The 18,144-nt window shown below is 44.6% G+C and overlaps 1 protein-coding gene across 1 annotated transcript in view; it reads left to right on the top strand.

The window, feature by feature from the left end:
• The window catches only part of LOC135049439 (ovochymase-2-like), a 207,572-nt gene that overhangs the window by 144,154 nt on the left and 45,274 nt on the right, over positions 1–18,144 (top strand). Inside the window, exons 20-21 of the mRNA XM_063955640.1 lie at positions 4,311–4,451; positions 8,439–8,675. Of these exons, the coding sequence (XP_063811710.1) occupies positions 4,311–4,451; positions 8,439–8,675 (378 nt within the window). The remainder of the gene's footprint in view (positions 1–4,310; positions 4,452–8,438; positions 8,676–18,144) is intronic.

The following is an 18,144-nucleotide window of genomic DNA, read 5'->3' as shown; positions in this document are numbered from 1 at the left end:
ATTAGGTAATGATGACTGATGACGGACCTGCTGGACACTGTCAGCTCAGCAGCACCGCAGACTGCTACAGTAAGCTACTATAGTAGTATGTATCAAGAAGAAAGAAAAAAAAAAACACGGGTAGGTGGTATACAATTATGGATGGACTGCCGAGTGCCGACACAGAGGTAGCTACAGCCGTGGACTAACGTACTGTGTCTGCTGCTAATATAGACTGGATGATAATGAGATGAAATCAATATATATATGTATATATAATATCACTAGTACTGCAGCCGGACAGGTAGATATATATTTATTAGGTAATGATGACTGATGACGGACCTGCTGGACACTGTCAGCTCAGCAGCACCGCAGACTGCTACAGTAAGCTACTATAGTAGTATGTATCAAGAAGAAAGAAAAAAAAAAACCACGGGTAGGTGGTATACAATTATGGATGGACTGCAGAGTGCCGACACAGAGGTAGCTACAGCCGTGGACTAACGTACTGTGTCTGCTGCTAATATAGACTGGATGATAATGAGATGAAATCAATATATATATGTATATATAATATCACTAGTACTGCAGCCGGACAGGTATATATATTTATTATGTAATGACTGATGACGGACCTGCTGGACACTGTCAGCTCAGCAGCACCGCAGACTGCTACAGTAAGCTACTATAGTAGTATGTATAAAGAAGAAAGAAGAAAAAAAAACACGGGTAGGTGGTATACAATTATAATATTATATATATATTAATTATATACAATTATATATATATATATATATATTAATTAAACTGGTGGTGATTATTAAACTGGTGGTCAGGTCACTGGTCACACTATCAGCAACTTGCAAGTAGTACTCCTAAGCATACAATCACAATATATATTATACTGGTGTGGCACTCTGGCAGCAAAAGTGTGCACTGTACGTTATATGTAGTATGTACTCCTGAGTCCTGAGTCCTGCTCTCAGACTCTAACTGCTACCCACTGTCAGTGTCTCCCCCACAAGTCAGATAATACAATACAGTCACACTATCTATCACTTCACTTCAGCAAGTACTAGTAGTAGTAGTACTCCTCCTAATGCTCCCCAAAATTACTACTGTGTCTCTCTCTAGTGAGACTGTCTCACTCTCTTCTCGAATCTCTATAAACGGAGAGGACGCCAGCCACGTCCTCTCCCTATGAATCTCAATGCACGTGTGAAAAATGGCGGCGACGCGCGGATCCTTATATAGAATCCGAGCCTCGCGAGAATCCGACAGCGTGATGATGACGTTCGGGCGCGCTCGGGTTAACCGAGCAAGGCGGGAGGATCCGAGCCTGCTCGGCCCCGTGTAAAAAACCCTGAAGTTCGGGCGGGTTCGGATTCCGAGGAACCGAACCCGCTCATCTCTAGTTTTTACGCAGAATCAGTGGATTTCTGCACCTGAATCATGATTTTTAGGCACGGAGAAAGGCTATTTAATTGATTGTAGCTGACAATTAGCCACGCTAATTGAATACTCCCACTAGAATCCCCCCTCTTGGAGGGTCCAAGAAAGAGCAATCACGTTGGGAGTAAAGTGGGATGTGGCAGTACAACTGCATAATCATGGCGGGACTAAGTGTGACTTTGATGACTAAATGAAATGCCCTAGATCGCCCAATGCACTCAGTAAGTAGGCAGCATGAGGGAGACCAACTCACTTCCTAAGGAGTCCGGAAGAGCTAACTGAAAATACATATTATTTTTCTTCTACAGAATGTTACACAAGGAGTTTACAAAGTCCCTCCATAGTGACTGTATTCTAAGCAACTCTCCCCTCAGAGAATGTGTGCTAAGTAATATGATGACATAATTGTTTTTAAACACTTTAATTAAATGAAATAAAACATAATTTGTTATGTATTTATCTACATTAAGTGTTGACACTCTCTGGCCTCTGACAGCTGCAGAGGAGATATGCAGCCAGAGACAGCGCTCACTGGAGAGGGACTTTCCGAACTCCCTGTTTTAGGCCTGTGTATAATGTTATCAACATAATGCAACCAACTTTTGGTTAGAGTAATATGTCAAAAGTGTTTACCTATGGATAACTTATACTGTTGGGGTTGATACAGAGTTAAACATACAGTAAGTCAGTTTGACCAAAGTATTTTGTGTGTTTTCGCCTTACACATACTTCGGGGTCTCCACTCGTGACTGTAGGGGCTTCAGCTTCAGGCTCTGCACAGTAAATATGACCGGTGTCACATGCATATTTTACATCTAGTATGGGTGTGTTGCAAGTGCACACTGAAGATGATGGCAGGTATAAAGCTAAGCACACGGATAGGGTAGGGTGCAGCAGCAGAGATGTTTACAACTATACATACTGGTGCATATACATATGTAGTTTTGTGGAAGTCATTGCAACTGACTTGCTAATGCATTTAACTCTGCATTGGCCCTTTTAATGCAAATCTGTCAATCGTCATGTAAAATGTAACTGTCCTCTAACATAGTAGCATAAACTCCCGGAAAGTGTGGACCATTGGCCTCTGTGCACCTGGTGCCTGATTCAGGTCCTGTTGGATCTGCGGCGCATGCAATGCACATGCGCTGGACTCTTACGTGCAGTATAGGTCTGCAAAGTCAGACACAGATTGGCAACATACTGTCAGTGATTGATAATCTGCTGCCGTTTGGGAATGGGTGGGGAGGGGTCAGCGATGGATGTCATTTCCCACTCTTTGTTGGATCTGCGGCAGCTTGCTTGCACGACCCCATGCTGTCACTGGTGATCTGATGCTGCATCCCAGGACATAGTACAGATCACTAATGCAAGCAGGAGGTGTCTAATTATATGAGACATCTTCTGCTATATTAACATATTAGTGCTACCCCTGCTGCTTCCATGTAAGCAGCAGCGATAGTACCCCAACCACTCTGATTCAGGCCCCATGTGTCGGGGGTCACTGGAGGCACTGAGGAGCTGAGCAGCTGCATCTTTATACAGTATAAATCCAGCCTGTGTAGTATAAGTACATATTTAGAGACTGGGGCCACACTTTATGCCAGGTGAAAGTTTATGAGACAGTTATTGGCAGATGCCTACAGTGACAGATTAGAATGGAAACCAACCCGGGAAATTTATGGAAGCAACCCTAATGGGGGCGGGGACTGTTGAGGGTGTGTAGTCTATAAAGGGGTGCTGTATCCCTCCTTATAGTATCAACCTCTCCTGAGCTTAGTACTGTACAGCCAGACAACACTGTGACACTCCAATAACACAGTGACAGGCTTGAGCAGACCCTTTTAGAGCCACCCGCAGTCTAATCAGTCTGACTGTTAAGTCTGGTGAATCAGACATGTGATGTTATTATGAGTGACTCATGTACAATACCAGAGACATGGATATTATTGTGGCTGATGAGTCATGCACAATAACACTCAGTTAAAAGATAGCTTGTAGCATTTAACAATTTAACTACAGGTCAACAACAGTTAACCAGCATTAATCTGCCCTGTGCAACTGATCCTAGACCTGACCTACTGACTCCAGAGGTAGGAGACTTGGAGCTGGGGATGGCACATGGAGAAATTGACTCATGGTAGAAAGTTTCTCCACTACTCCAAAGTAAAGTATCTAAAGGTGGGTACACATTAGTAGATACTTTAAAACAATATGCACGACATAGATATTGTTAACGATATTTCCATGCATATCGTCTAATGTGTATGCCCTATATCAGTAACGATGTGCGCTCCCGTGCATCATTAACGACCTCTCTTTTGTCCGTGCATGCAGTAAGATTTGGACTGTGTCGGCCAAAACTGCACGCTCGTCGTGGCCATTGGGTGACGTCACTGAACAATATTGTTAGCGATATCGTTAAGTATCAGCCGCCCGGGACAGTAGGGAAAACATTAGATGATATCTCTCATGGAGCATATCGTCTAATGCAGTGGTTCTCAAACTCGGTCCTCAGGACCCCACACAGTACATGTTTTGCAGGTAACCCAGCAGGTGCACAGGTGTATTAATTACTCACTGACACATTTTAAAAGGTCCACTGGTGAAGCTAATTATGTCACTTGCGATTCTGTGAGGAGACCTGCGAAACATGCACTGTGTGGGGTCCTGAGGACCGAGTTTGAGAACCTGTTGTCTAATGTGTAGGCACCATAAGTGGCTGGGACACTTTGTATAGACAAGTAACTTTCCACAACAGCAATATTCCAAGGTGAGAAATAACACCTACTGCTTATGACATGAATATTACATTTGTAAGGGGTGGGATTTACAGGAATGTTACTGTTTTCATAAAGTTTTCTTCTCTTCTTTAGGTGCACACTGTGGAGAATCTATCCCATCTGATCTTGTTAGTTACAGCAATACGCTGTCTGTGAGTTTTACCTCCAACAACAGGGTAGTAGATGCAGGGTTTTCTGCATCCTGGGATTTTGTGGATCCAGTTACAATTCCAGGTAAGTTGTCTAAGGTCCCATGGAGAAGTTAATTCCAGTATACTGTTACCTGATTGTCCTCTGCCTCAGTTGTTCCCCTGTTCCAGTTTTTTTACTGATGTGGTTCTCGCTCTGCAACTACAAAGACTAAAGCTGGGTACACACTAGACGATACGCTCCAATAGAGATATCATTAGTTTATTTCCCTTGAACTTCCAGGAGTCCGGAAAAACGATATTGAGCGTACACACTGAGCGATTTTTACAAATGACCAACGATATACAGGAGTCATCCGATACTAGGGTTTCTCAGCTACTAGGTAGTCATTTCATGGATCATAGCGTACACACTGGACTATATTAACTTTATCGTTAACGACATAGCCAAAATTTACCTGCATGTACAGACGACAGAAGACCTGTCTAGCGACCTGTGGGATCACCCCAGATACTGAATGTAACCTACTGAACACAAATTGCTGATATAAGTGTACTGTAACATCTGGAAATTAGATCGCAACCAAATTACATATACTGTAGATTATTTCTATATTCTCTATAGCACTGAGCTGAATTTTTCTCCTTCTTCAAAATACATTATTACCTTTATCAAAGTTATTCAAATTAAAATTGCATACTGAAATTGCAATCTCATTACCCAACATTTTTTACAAACCATTAATATTAAGACAGCAGAATCATTAAAAAATAAGATATACCCAAATCCTCCTTAAGATTTTCCCAGTTTTAGACTATGCTTTACCCATTCTGCATAAACTACGCTACTTTCGAGGTCCTGACCAAAAATCGTACTGAAATTCTACAGACAATCCACCCAAACAACAGAGCTGCCTGTAGCAGTAAAGTCTGAGAGTAGCAATGCACAGATCACTATGATATGCACAGTGTTTCTTAGGGTTAAAAGTAAACTATAGGTTTAAAAAATGTTTAATAAAAATCACATGGATCTCCCCTCCCAAAAAAAAGCATAACAAGCCCTGGACATCTGAACCCGATCTGGTACTGGAAAATGGTGGGGGGTTGTGGGGACCAGCGTGGGATCCCGCCAATTTTCCAGTAGCCAGTAGGAAGACACGCATCATTATGTAAACCACCCCCAAACTGGTCAGGCCAGACCTGGAATTCCTTGGAAAGTGGTGACTCCCCAATAAACAAACCCCACACACCTGGGCTAAAAGCCTGGGGCTATGCCCGGGATCCCTGATGGTGGTGGATGTGGGGTTCATAGTGTAAAAATAGAATGAATATCCTTCTTGACAGTAGAACTAAAGGTCCCAGCAAGCATGCCTCGGCATCCCGGCACTTGGAAAACCACAAGTGCCATTATGCTGTACATTAAGGGCACACTGCCACCTGTAGTATCACTGTCAAGAAAATATTACCATAATGACAGGACATGCATACTGATTATTGTAATAATTATTAAAAATAAAAAAACATACACTACATGCCTACCAACTCGTTAGCTGCGCTTGGTCCTCTTCTTTCAATGAAGTAGTCCACTGCTCTTAGCAAAAAAACAAACTGGCCATTCATTCCCACGAGTATACAAAATAATAGTTCTCCTGTGGGTCACTGGCATTGTCAATATATAGAGAAGCGTTCATTAGCTAAGAGTTGGAAGCTACATGGTTTATTAACATAAACCCTTCATCTATTGTTCTCAGCTGGAATACAATACAGAGAACAATACAGCAGGGGATTAAGTCATTATAGCAGGGGATTAAGTGCGACTGCCCAGTCTCAGTTAATCCTATTAAAGGTCAAGATAAACATGGACCCATCTGTAAATACGTTGCTGGCAAATCAGAGCCAGAGGAAGGGCTTCACGGGAGCAATGGGGATGGAGCTAAGCTCAATTCCCAACATTAAGTGGAAGAAAAAAAAATGTAGGGACTCTTTACCATCGATGGTGGTGAAACATTGGTTCTCTGCCATCAATGTCAAAACTATCTACCGTTGGCCATTAACTATAGATGAATTGTATTCATTGATGATCAATGGCCATTCCTAGCAGGGATAGTTTTTTTTTATAGAAAATGATTGCTTCAACCCAGACTTCATTCACCAGATTGCAAAGGGGTGGAGGTCAACTGAACGCTCACATGATGGTATCACAGTTGAACTACAAGGCAAATGCTATTTCCCAGTGAACCAAAGTAATTTCTAATCCACACCATGGGGGTAATTCCAAGTTGATCGCAGCAGGAAATTTTTTAGCAGTTGGCAAAACCATGTGCACTGCAGGGAAGGCAGATATAACATTTGCAGAGAGAGTTAGATTTGGGTGGGTTATTTTGTTTCTGTGCAGGGTAAATACTGGCTGCTTTATTTTTAAACTGCAATTTAGATTGCAGATTGAACACACCCCACCCAAATTTAACTCTCTCTGCAAATGTTATATCTGCCCCTCCTACAGTGCACATTGGGGGGTAATTCCAAGTCGATCGCAGCAGGAAATTTTTTAGCAGTTGGGCAAAACCATGTGCACTGCAGGGGGGGCAGATATAACATTTGCAGAGAGAGATAGATTTGGGTGTGGTGAGTTCAATCTGCAATCTAAATTGCAGTGTAAAAATAAAGCAGCCAGTATTTACCCTGCACAGAAACAAAGTAACCCACCCAAATCTAACTCTCTCTCTGCACATGTTATATCTGCCTCCCCTGCAGTGCACATGGTTTTGACCAACTGCTAAAAAATTTCCTGCTGCGATCAACTTGGAATTACCCCCCATGTCAGTTCCTTGGAAATGTCATCAATTTATTTATTCCTCCATACTTCTGTCTCCTCAAAACATAGCTTCACTTGCTCTCATTTCTGGAGTTTGCACAGTGCAAATTCACGCTCAACAAACGTATGCATGCATGTCAGAATACAAATAAGAAAGCATACACAGTAATGAAGTTTTCTAACTTTCCAACAATGCCCCTAAATATGACAATAAATGTAGCATGCATCATATTTTATTAGTGCATTAGAAGCACTATTATGGGTGGTTATCTCTGGCCTGTGCTGTTGTAAAGTACTGGAATGGTTGTGCACTGATTCGCAATCACATTACACTGTGTTGAATTGTACAAATATTTTTTTTGTAAAACTTATTTTGTACTTAACACAATTTGATGTTCTTATTATTCACTTTTAATAATAAATACATTTACGCAAATCAACTGCATGGGGGTCATTCAGGTGCGATATTAGTTACACTATCATGTGCAAAGTACCGATGTTCAGTACTTTGCACGTGCGCAGGACCTGTGTGTGAATGGGTCCTGCAACGACGGTAGAAGGATGACAGCAAACTGTCAGTGATTGAAACCGGAGGCGTGTCGCCGCCGTATAGGGGGCGGGAAGAAGTCAGGGATCTTCGTCATAGGACAGAGATTTCCTGGCGTCTGTGATGGGTGTCTTGCTTGCAGCTCAGATCGCTACTGTAGCAGGAGGCACCTGCTTGTAATAGACGCCTGCTGCTGCATTATCATACAGCACTATCACTGCTGCTTCCAAGGAAGCAGCGCAATTACAGCTGCAACTGAATTAGGCCCCATATGTACAGTTCATAGAGTACTTACTCTTACAATATAACATGAGATATGGAATTTTGTGACTGTGCTGACACCTGGTGGTCAAAAGTATGAAGTTGTAAAAATGTTTGGTTTTTACCATGTTCCAATTAAAGCTATAAATTGCACAATTCCTTATACGTGGTGGTGGCAGTTATTTTATACCATGAACAAATACTAATGCAGCTAACAGATTCACTTGGACTGTCATTAACTCTTAACATCACTGAATTGATCAAATTAATTTTCTCTCTTGATCCCAGCTGACAAAATGGCTGCCACCGCATTGCGTAGACGACAGGTGTATTTTAACACCTTGCACTGTGAGAAATTATAACAATTGTAGTTGCCTTCTACAGGCTTCCATAAGGATTATAATTAATGTTCTATTAAATGTTTAACAGTTTAATTGAATGTTTTCCAGACATTGCATCCTGTGGAGGTGTATTCAGTACTGATAAAGGAGAGCTTATGTCACCAAATTGGCCAAATTCCTCCTACCCATTAAGTCATGTTTGTACTTGGAAAATTACTGTTGATCCCGGAAAGCAAATCCACATTGTATTTACTAACTTTATGCTTCAGATTGCTAACCTGTTAGGAATTTGTCAAGATTATGTGGAGGTTTTTGACGGTGACAAAGCTGGAGCAGTAAAGTTGGGTAAGACTAATATGATAATGAACATGAACAATAATAACCAGACATTGTAAATGTACAGTATTGTTGTGACATATCCCAGCATGCAGAAATGAAGATGGCACTACCTATTACTTCAGTGACACTAGATTGCATTATTTACTGCTTCACTTTCACTAGGTGGCACATTTTACTTTAGTGATTGGTCCAGGCCAGTGGCACCGAAAGGGGAGGGAAGCGGGTACTCTTTACTCGGGCTCGAGCCTGTTATAGGGACCCGGCTTTGATCTAGGTCCCACTGGGCCCCTCTTTGCAGAGAGCTGCATTTTGGGCAGGGAGAAAGAGGGAACTGACTATTGCTGCTGCACCAGCCTGTCTCCCCACACATGCTGCTCAGTACTGTTTGCTGGGCTGGGGAGAGAGACAGCAGCAGTCAGTCCTCTCTCTCCCTGCCTGGGGAAGCGATCACACCTGCACACCCCGCCACCCACCGCATCGGACACCGGTGACCTACTGTATGCACACGTAAAATATAATTTTTATATTTTTTAAGGAGGGATCTAGTGACATCTCCTCCCATTGGTCATAGCGGGGCCCCTGACTACAACTTGGCACACAAAAATGTACAAGTGCTTAGGGTTAGGCTGCAGAAGGGGATGGTTAAGATTAGGCACTAGGTGGAGGGTTAGGATTAGGGTTAAAACAACAACAACAACAAAACGTGGCAACCTTTTCTGTGTCGACCATTTGCATATCGACCTTTTGATCAGGTTGACATAATTCATGGTGACCTTTCGGCCCTGTCGACCTATTTACTGTCGATAATATGCTGTTGACTTACTGACAGTCTATCTATATTCTATTGATCTGTAAATCTGCAACCAATAGCACGTGACATTGCACAGGCACTACTTCAACCTCGTTGCCAAACACACTGCACAGAAACTCTCCATTGCCGGGCACATTGTGTAAATACACTCCATTGCAGACATTTAGAACAAATACCTCACACACCATTAGTGCACAGGGCGCCTGATTCTAATTTGTAAGTAAAACTATGGTAGTTCCGAGCGCTAATATGTACATTACTAATTTGCAACACATGTTTAGGCAGAAGTAACTGCCGAGTGTTTGTGCTGCTGCTCTCAGCCAGCAATATTGGGGAACAATATTATAAATGACTGGAAATGAATGTTATTGAGGTTAATAATACTCTAGGAACAAAAACAGGGCCAAATGACATGATTTTAGCTATTTTTAGGAATTAAGAAAAAAAAACAGATCCAATACACGTGGGGGTGGTTTTGCCAAACCCAGAAGACAAAAACAAAACACAGAGGACATATCTGGCCAAAGCAAAAATAAGAATTTACTCACCGGTAATTCTATTTCTCGTAGTCCGTAGTGGATGCTGGGAACTCCGTAAGGACCATGGGGAATAGACGGGCTCCGCAGGAGACTGGGCACTCTAAAAGAAAGATTAGGTACTATCTGGTGTGCACTGGCTCCTCCCTCTATGCCCCTCCTCCAGACCTCAGTTAGGGAAACTGTGCCCGGAAGAGCTGACACAACAAGGAAAGGATTTGGAATCCAGGGTAAGACTCATACCAGCCACACCAATCACACTGTACAACTTGTGATAACCATACCTAGTTAACAGTATGAACAACAACTGAGCCTCATTTAACGGATGGCTCCTAACAATAACCCTTTAGTTAAGCAATAACTACATACATGTATTGCAGAGAGTCCGCACTTGGGACGGGCGCCCAGCATCCACTACGGACTACGAGAAATAGAATTACCGGTGAGTAAATTCTTATTTTCTCTGACGTCCTAGTGGATGCTGGGAACTCCGTAAAGACCATGGGGATTATACCAAATCTCCCAAGCGGGCGGGAGAGTGCGGATGACTCTGCAGCACCGCATGAGCAAACTCAAGGTCCTCCTCAGCCAGGGTATCAAACTTGTAGAACTTAGCAAACTTGTTTGACCCCGACCAAGTAGCAGCTCGGCAAAGCTGTAAAGCCGAGACCCCTCGGCAGCCGTCCAAGAAGAGCCCACCTTCCTTGTGGAATGGGCTTTTACCGATTTTGGATGCGGCAATCCAGCCGCAGAGTGAACCAGCTGAATCGTGCTATAAATCCAGCGAGCAATAGTCTGCTTCGAAGCAGGAGCACCAACCTTGTTGGCTGCATACAGAATAAACAGCGAGTCAGACTTTCTGACTCCCACCGTTCTGGAAACATAAATTTTCAAAGCCCGGACTACATCCAGCAACTTGGAATCCTCCAAGTCCCTAGTAGCCGCAGGCACCACAATAGGCTGGTTCAAATGAAACGATGATACCACCCTAGGGAGGATTTGGGGACCAGTCCTCAATTCTGCCCTGTCCATATGGAAGATCAGATAAGGGCTTTTACATGACAAAACCGCCAAATCTGACACACGCCTAGCCGAAGCTAAGGCCAATAGCATGACCACTTTCCACGTGAGATATTTTAGCTCCAACGGTCTTAAGTGGCTCAAACCAGTGGGATTTCAGGAAATCCAACACAACGTTAAGATACCCAAGGTGCCACCGGTGGCACAAAAGGAGGCTGAATATGCAGCACCCCCGGAACAACATCTGAACTTCAGGCAGTGAAGCCAGTTCTTTTTGAGAGAAAATGGATAGGGCCGAAATCTTGACCTTTATGGATCCTAATTTTAGGCCCATAGTCACTCCTGACTGTAGGAAGTGCAGGAATCGACCCCGCTGGAATTCCTCTGTAGGGTCTTCCCGGCCTCACACCAAGCAACCTATTTTCGCTATATACAGTGAAAAAGTCTTGCTGTCACGTCTTTCCTAGCCTTATCAGCGTAGGAATAACTGCATCCGGAATGCCCTTTTCCGCTATGATCCGGCATTCAACCGCCATGCCGTCAAATGCAGCCGCGGTAAGTCTTGGAACAGACAGGGCCCCTGTTGCAACATGTCCTGTCTGAGAGGCAGAAGCCCTGAGTCCTCTGAGAGCATTTCTTGCAGCTCCGGGTACCGAGTCCTTCTTGGCCAATTCGGAGCAAAGAATATTGTTCTCACTCCTCCTTTTATTACAATTCTCAGCCCTTGGGTATGAGAGGAAGAGGAGGGAATACATAGACCGACTGGAACACCCACGGTGTTACTAGTGCGACCACATTTATCACCTGAGGGTCCCTTGACCCGGCGTAAAACCTTTTTTAGCTTTTTATTGAGGTGGGACGCCATCTAGTCCACCTGAGGCAGTTCCCATCAATTTGCAAACTGCGTGAAGACTTCCTGATGAAGTCCCCACTTTCCCGGGTGGAGGTCGTGCCTGCTGAGGAAGTCTGCTTCCCAGTTGTCCACTCCCGGAATGAACACTGCTGACAGTGCGCTTACTTGATTCTCCGCCCAGCGAAGAATTCTGGTGGCTTCTACCCTCGCCACCCTGCTCCTTGTGCCGCCTTGGCGGTTTACATGAACCCCTGCGGTCTGACTGGATCAGAACCGGTTGGTCGCGAAGCAGGATCTCCGCTTGACTTAGGGCGTTGTATATGGCCCTTAGTTCCAGGATATTGATGTGAAGGCAAGTCAGTTGACTTGACCACAGACCTTGGAAATTTCTTCCCTGTGTAACTGCCCTCCACCCTCGGAGGCTTGCATCCGTGGTCACCAGGATCCAGTCCTGAATGCCGAATCTGCGGCCCTCGAGAAGGTGAGCACTCTGCAGCCACCACAGGAGAGACACCCTGGCCCTGGGGGATAGGGTGATTAACCGATGCATCTGAAGAGGTGATCCGGACCACTTGTCCAGTAAGTCCCATTGGAAGGTCCTCGCATGGAACCTGCCTAAGGGGATGGCCTCGTATGATGCCACCATCCTTCCCAGGACTCGAGTGCAGTGATGTACTGACACCTGTTTTGGTTTTAATAGATTCCTGACCAGTGTCATGAGCTCCTGAGCTCTCTCTATCGGGAGATAAACCCTTTTCTGGTCTGTGTCTAGGATCGTGCCTAGGAGAGGCAGATGAGCTGTAGGAACCAACTGCGACTTTGGAATATATAGAATCCAGCCGTGTTGCTGTTACACTTCCAGAGAAAGTGATACGCTGTTCAGCAACTGCTCTCTTGATCTCGCTTGTATGAGGAGATCGTCCAAGTACGTGATAATAGTGACACCTTGCTTCCGCAGGTTCACAATCATATCCGCCATTACCTTGATTATGACAATCCCGTATCGCAATTCTGAGGTACGCCTAATGAGGTGGATGAATGGGGACATGAAGGTATGCATCCCTTATGACCCGATTCACGATAAAGTCTCCCTCTTTTTAGGCTTGCCCTGACCGCTCTTAGCGATTCCATCTTGAACTTGAACCTTCTCAGGTATATGTTCAGGGATTTTTAATTCAATATGGGTCTGACCGAACCGTCTGGTTTCGGGATTACAACATGGTCGAATAATAACACCCTCTTGTTGAAGGAGGGGACCCTTGACCACCACCTGTTAAAGATACAATTTGTGAATTGCAGTTAACACTGGCTCCCTCTCTTGGGGGAAGCCCGCAGGGCCGTCGGTGAGGGGGCATCTTCTCACAGTCCAGCTTGTATCCCTGAGACACAATATCTATTGCCCAGGGACCTAACAGGGAGTGAACCCACTTGTGGCTGAACTTACGAAGTCGTGTCCCCACCGGGCCTAGCTCCGCCTGTGGAGCCCCAGCGACATGCGGTGGATTTTTGTAGAGGCCGGGGATGACTTCTGTTCCTGGGAACTAGCTGTGTTGATCCCGGCTCTGACAAGAAAGGACGCACCTCAGACTTTCTTGTTTCTTTATTCGAAAGGCTGCATTTAATAATGTCGTGCTTTCTTAGGCTGTGCAGGAATATAAGGCAAACTAGCAGAATTACCAGCTATAGCTGTGGAGACCAGGCCCGAGAACCCTTCTCCACACAATCCTCAGCCTTCCATATGCCTCTTAAGTCGGCATCATCTGTCCAATGCATATTCTACAGGACACGTCAAGCAGAGATCGACATAGCTTTGACTCTAGGACCCAGTATACTCATGTCTCTTTGGGCATGCTTTATAACTATATATCTATCACTTAAGACAGCATCTTTAATATATTTACTAGGGTCTCAATCTCTGCTGATAAGGTACCTGTCCACGCTGCCACAGCGCTATAAACCCATGCCGACACAATCGCCGGTCTGGGTAGTATACTAGAATGTGCACGCTATCTGCAGGATCCCTGAGAATAGCAAGTGCTACCGTCTGTGCAAACAGGACACCCTAGGGCAGGCTTTTTCAACCAGTGTGCCGTGGCACACTAGTGTGCCGCGACCAGTTGCAAGGTGTGCCGCGGAGCCAGAGCAGCTTCCTGCACCTTCAGAGCGAACTGCTGGCCCGGCTCTTCTTAGAGGATCATTCATGCTCCGGCCGTGACATATGCCTTGAAGACGCAGCGGTGTGATATCATAGGTCACGGACGCTGCGTCTCACCACCCAGCCAGCCCACCTGCCTGCATACACATCTTCCAGTTCCCGTCCACATCCACAGCTTTCCTTGCCCACCCACATCCACACCTGCCCGACTGCCCGCTGCTCAGTATTTGCAGCACTCCACTATGAACAACCCCCACCACTGAGGGACAGAGAGGAGGACAGCTGACCGGTAGGGGCTAATATTTGTTATTTTATTTCTCCTGTGGGGAACAATAGGATTTATGTGGGGAGAATAAGGATTTATGGATTTATGGGGGGAATAATGTGAATAATTCATGTGGGGAGCAATAGGATTTATGTGGGGAGAAATGTGATTGATTTACAGTATGTGTGAGCAACGTGATTTATGTGGGGAATAATAGGATTTAGGTAGGGAGCAACATGATTTATGTGGGGAGCAATGTGATTGTTTTTCTGTGTAGGCCAATGTATGTGTGTTGTTCTTTTAACTGTGAGGTCCAATGTGTGTTTTTTGTTTTTTTTTCTGTGGAGAACTGATGGTGTGCCTTGGCAATTTTAAAATATTGTCCGGTGTGCCGCGAGTAAAAAAAGGTTGAAAATCACTGCCCTAGGGGAAGATTCTCAACACATCCTGGCCCTAGTGGGGAAAGGATACAGCCTGAGAATTCTCTTGTGGGAAGCTGTCGTCTCTTGTCTGGAGATTCACGCTCTTTTTCCTCATGAGAGGAGGGAAATTTACCTCAGCATTCTTCCCCTTAAACATGTGTACTCTCGTGTCAGGGACAGATGAGTCATCAGTGATATGCAAATCATCTTTTATTTCAATAATCATATATTGAATACCTTCTAGCCATCTTGGCTGTAATTTTGCATTATCGTAGTCGACAGTGGAGTTAAACTCCATGTCGATACCAGTGTTTGTTATTTTGGATAGTGAGCATTGTGAGACTCTGAAGGTCTCTGTGACATAGGGACAGACATGGGTAGATTTCCTGTCTGTTCCCTAACCATTTGTGCAATAAATTCACCTTAGCACTTACACATAACCAAAGAGGTGTCGGCGTTGTCGACGGAGACACCCTCTCACACACATATCCGCTCTATCACCTCCTTAGAGGAGCCTTTTACCTCAGACATGTCGACACACGCGTACTGACACACCACACACACAGGGGATGCTCTATTTGAGGACAGTTCCCCCACAAGGCCCTTTGGAGAGACAGAGAGAGAGTATGCCAGCACACACCCCAGCGCTATATAATCCAGGGATGTACACTACAACTCAGTGTTTACCCAGTAGCTGCTGTATATACAATTTTTGCGCCTAAATTTATGTGCTCCCCCCTCTCTTTTCACCCTTTGTGCACCAGGATACTGCAGGGGAGAGCCTGGGGAGCTTCCTTCCAGCGGAGCTGTGAAGAGAAAATGGCGCTGGTGTGCTGAGGAAGAAGGCCCCGCCCCCTCAGCGGCGGGCTTCTGTCCTGTTCCTGACTAAAAATGGCGGGGGTTTTACACATATACAGTCACAGACTGTATTATGTGTATTGTTTTGCCAAAGGTATTTTTATTGCTGCCCAGGGCGCCGTCCCCCCAGGGCCCTGCACCCTACAGTGACCGGAGTGTGTGGTGTGCTGTGGGAGCAATGGCGCACAGCTGCGGTGCTGTGCGCTACCTTAATGAAGACAGGAGTCTTCTGCCGCCGATTTCATCGCTTCTCTTTTGTCTTCTGGCTCTGCAAGGGGGACGGCGGCGCGGCTCCGGGAACGGACGATTGAGGTCAGGCCCTGTGTTCGAACCCTCTGGAGCTAATGGTGTCCAGTAGCCTAAGAAGCACAAGCTAGCTGCAAGCAGGTAGGTTTGCTTCTCTCCCCTCAGTCCCACGTAGCAGTGAGTCTGTTGCCAGCAGATCTCACTGAAAATAAAAAACCTAACAAATACTTTCTTTCTAGCAAGCTCAGGAGAGCCCACTAGGAGCACCCAGCTCTGGCCGGGCACAGATTCTAACTGAGGTCTGGAGGAGGGGCATAGAGGGAGGAGCCAGTGCACACCAGATAGTACCTAATCTTTCTTTTAGAGTGCCCAGTCTCCTGCGGAGCCCGTCTATTCCCCATGGTCCTTACGGAGTTCCCAGCATCCACTAGGACGTCAGAGAAATATGGGGGTCCACGCACATTCTAATTCTAACCAAACATCACCATCCTCATTGCACAGTGACTGCTGGTTTGTGGTCTAAAGATCTACAGTGTCTAGTTAGATAGTCAATAGGTCGACATCAAATGATCGACATGCATTAGGTTGTCATGGTCATTAGGTTGACCTATGAAAGGTCAACAGTGCTTACGGTCGACAGGTACAAAATGTTGACGGGTTCAAATGGTTGACATGTCAATGGTCGACACATATGGTCGACCTGAGGTTTTTTTCCTTCATTTCTTTCAACTTTTTTATACTTTTCCATCCACGTGGACAAGATTGCGAATACTATGATTGGCGAAGCGAGCCATGCAAGGGGACGCAGTGCACTAAATGGGGGTCCATGTGCTGATTTGCCAGTTCCATATTATAGTCACTTTCCAGTGGCGTAGCCAGAATTATTTGAGTCCCATAGCAATATTTTGAAAGGGTCCCTGTCCCAATGCAATGACAGACTCCTTTCTACAACAGTTGTTCATTTATAATGTGCCCTACAATAGTTCATTTTCTGAACCATAGTAGGGCCTTACTGTTATGCCCCATAGTAGTGCCCTAGTTCACATTACAGTATGTCACATTGTAGGGCTGCCAGTGCACATTAAGCAACACCAGTACCCCCAATTCATATTATGCCAGTTCATATTGTGGCACATTACAGTGACCCAGCGATCGCGAGACACACCCCATTTTCCGTCACTGTGGGACCATGTATAACGCTCTATGATATTACACCCCAAAGAAATCGGACATCAAGTCTTTTAAAATGCAATCCTTCTTTATTTTGATTATCGCGGACTAGAAGCCTCGTCTATACCCATTACATACCAAGGCGGAAGTGACGCAATGCGTTCCACATTGCGTTTCACCGCCAGATAGGAAGCGGTTTCTCTTTATATTGTGTAAGACCAGCGGAAGTGACGCAATGTGTTCCACATTGCGTTCCACCGCCGTTTCTTTAATCATAACATTGTGTTTGTTATTTTAAAGCCCCCTTAACCGATTCATTGTGTTTAGTTGCTGCTCCCTTCATTATGTACTACAATACATTTATTTGTATACTACTATATGTTTAATTGAACACTGATTTGTGCACAAGAAGTGAGGTCACATTTTCCAAATACACGTGACCATTTACTGTTGCTATAAATATCCTGTTTTTGATACCACCTAACATCCCCTTGATGAAGTCCTCACTTAAGGATGAAAGTCCCACAGCGGACAGAAAAACTGTTTTTATATTTTTATCTTGTACGTTTGATACCTGCCTTTGCTACTGGATTGTATATACAGGTTGAGTATCCCTTATATTTTTATATAGCCTGCTCCTAAAATTATTTATTAGGACCAGCAGGGTTCCTAAATTAGAGCCATTAGGCTAATGTTTCTAAAGCAGTGCACACTATATTCGATTCTCTTTGTCTTTTAATTCACATGCTTCTGCATCTATGGGTCACCAGACCGAAGACCTTCTAAATAAGCTAAGTTATTGCTTTTAATATCAGTGTGTTTCCACGATTCACAGGGTGATTGATTTCACTAATCTATTGTGCTAAACACTATTAGGCTCTCTTCTGCGCTATATTTGCTCCATTCACACTTACTTATTGGGAAAGAGCTGCCACTCATTTATATTTATGAGGATTGTTGTACTTCTATGTAAAAAAGTAAGGACTATTTAGAATCACTAATTGTGTCCAGTCAGGATATTCCTAGGTGCTACTCTCTATTTTTTGGTGATATATTGGTGAAATATATATATACTCCCACAAGGAGCTTTGTTGTGTTTCCCCCGGCAATCTGAACCTTGGGTTCCCAGTGTCAGTATG

This window comes from Pseudophryne corroboree, chromosome 1 (genome assembly GCF_028390025.1).
Source record: "Pseudophryne corroboree isolate aPseCor3 chromosome 1, aPseCor3.hap2, whole genome shotgun sequence".
NCBI classification, from domain to species: domain Eukaryota; kingdom Metazoa; phylum Chordata; class Amphibia; order Anura; family Myobatrachidae; genus Pseudophryne; species Pseudophryne corroboree.
Note: the sequence above shows the minus strand (reverse complement) of the source record. Positions and strands in the feature narration are given on the sequence as shown.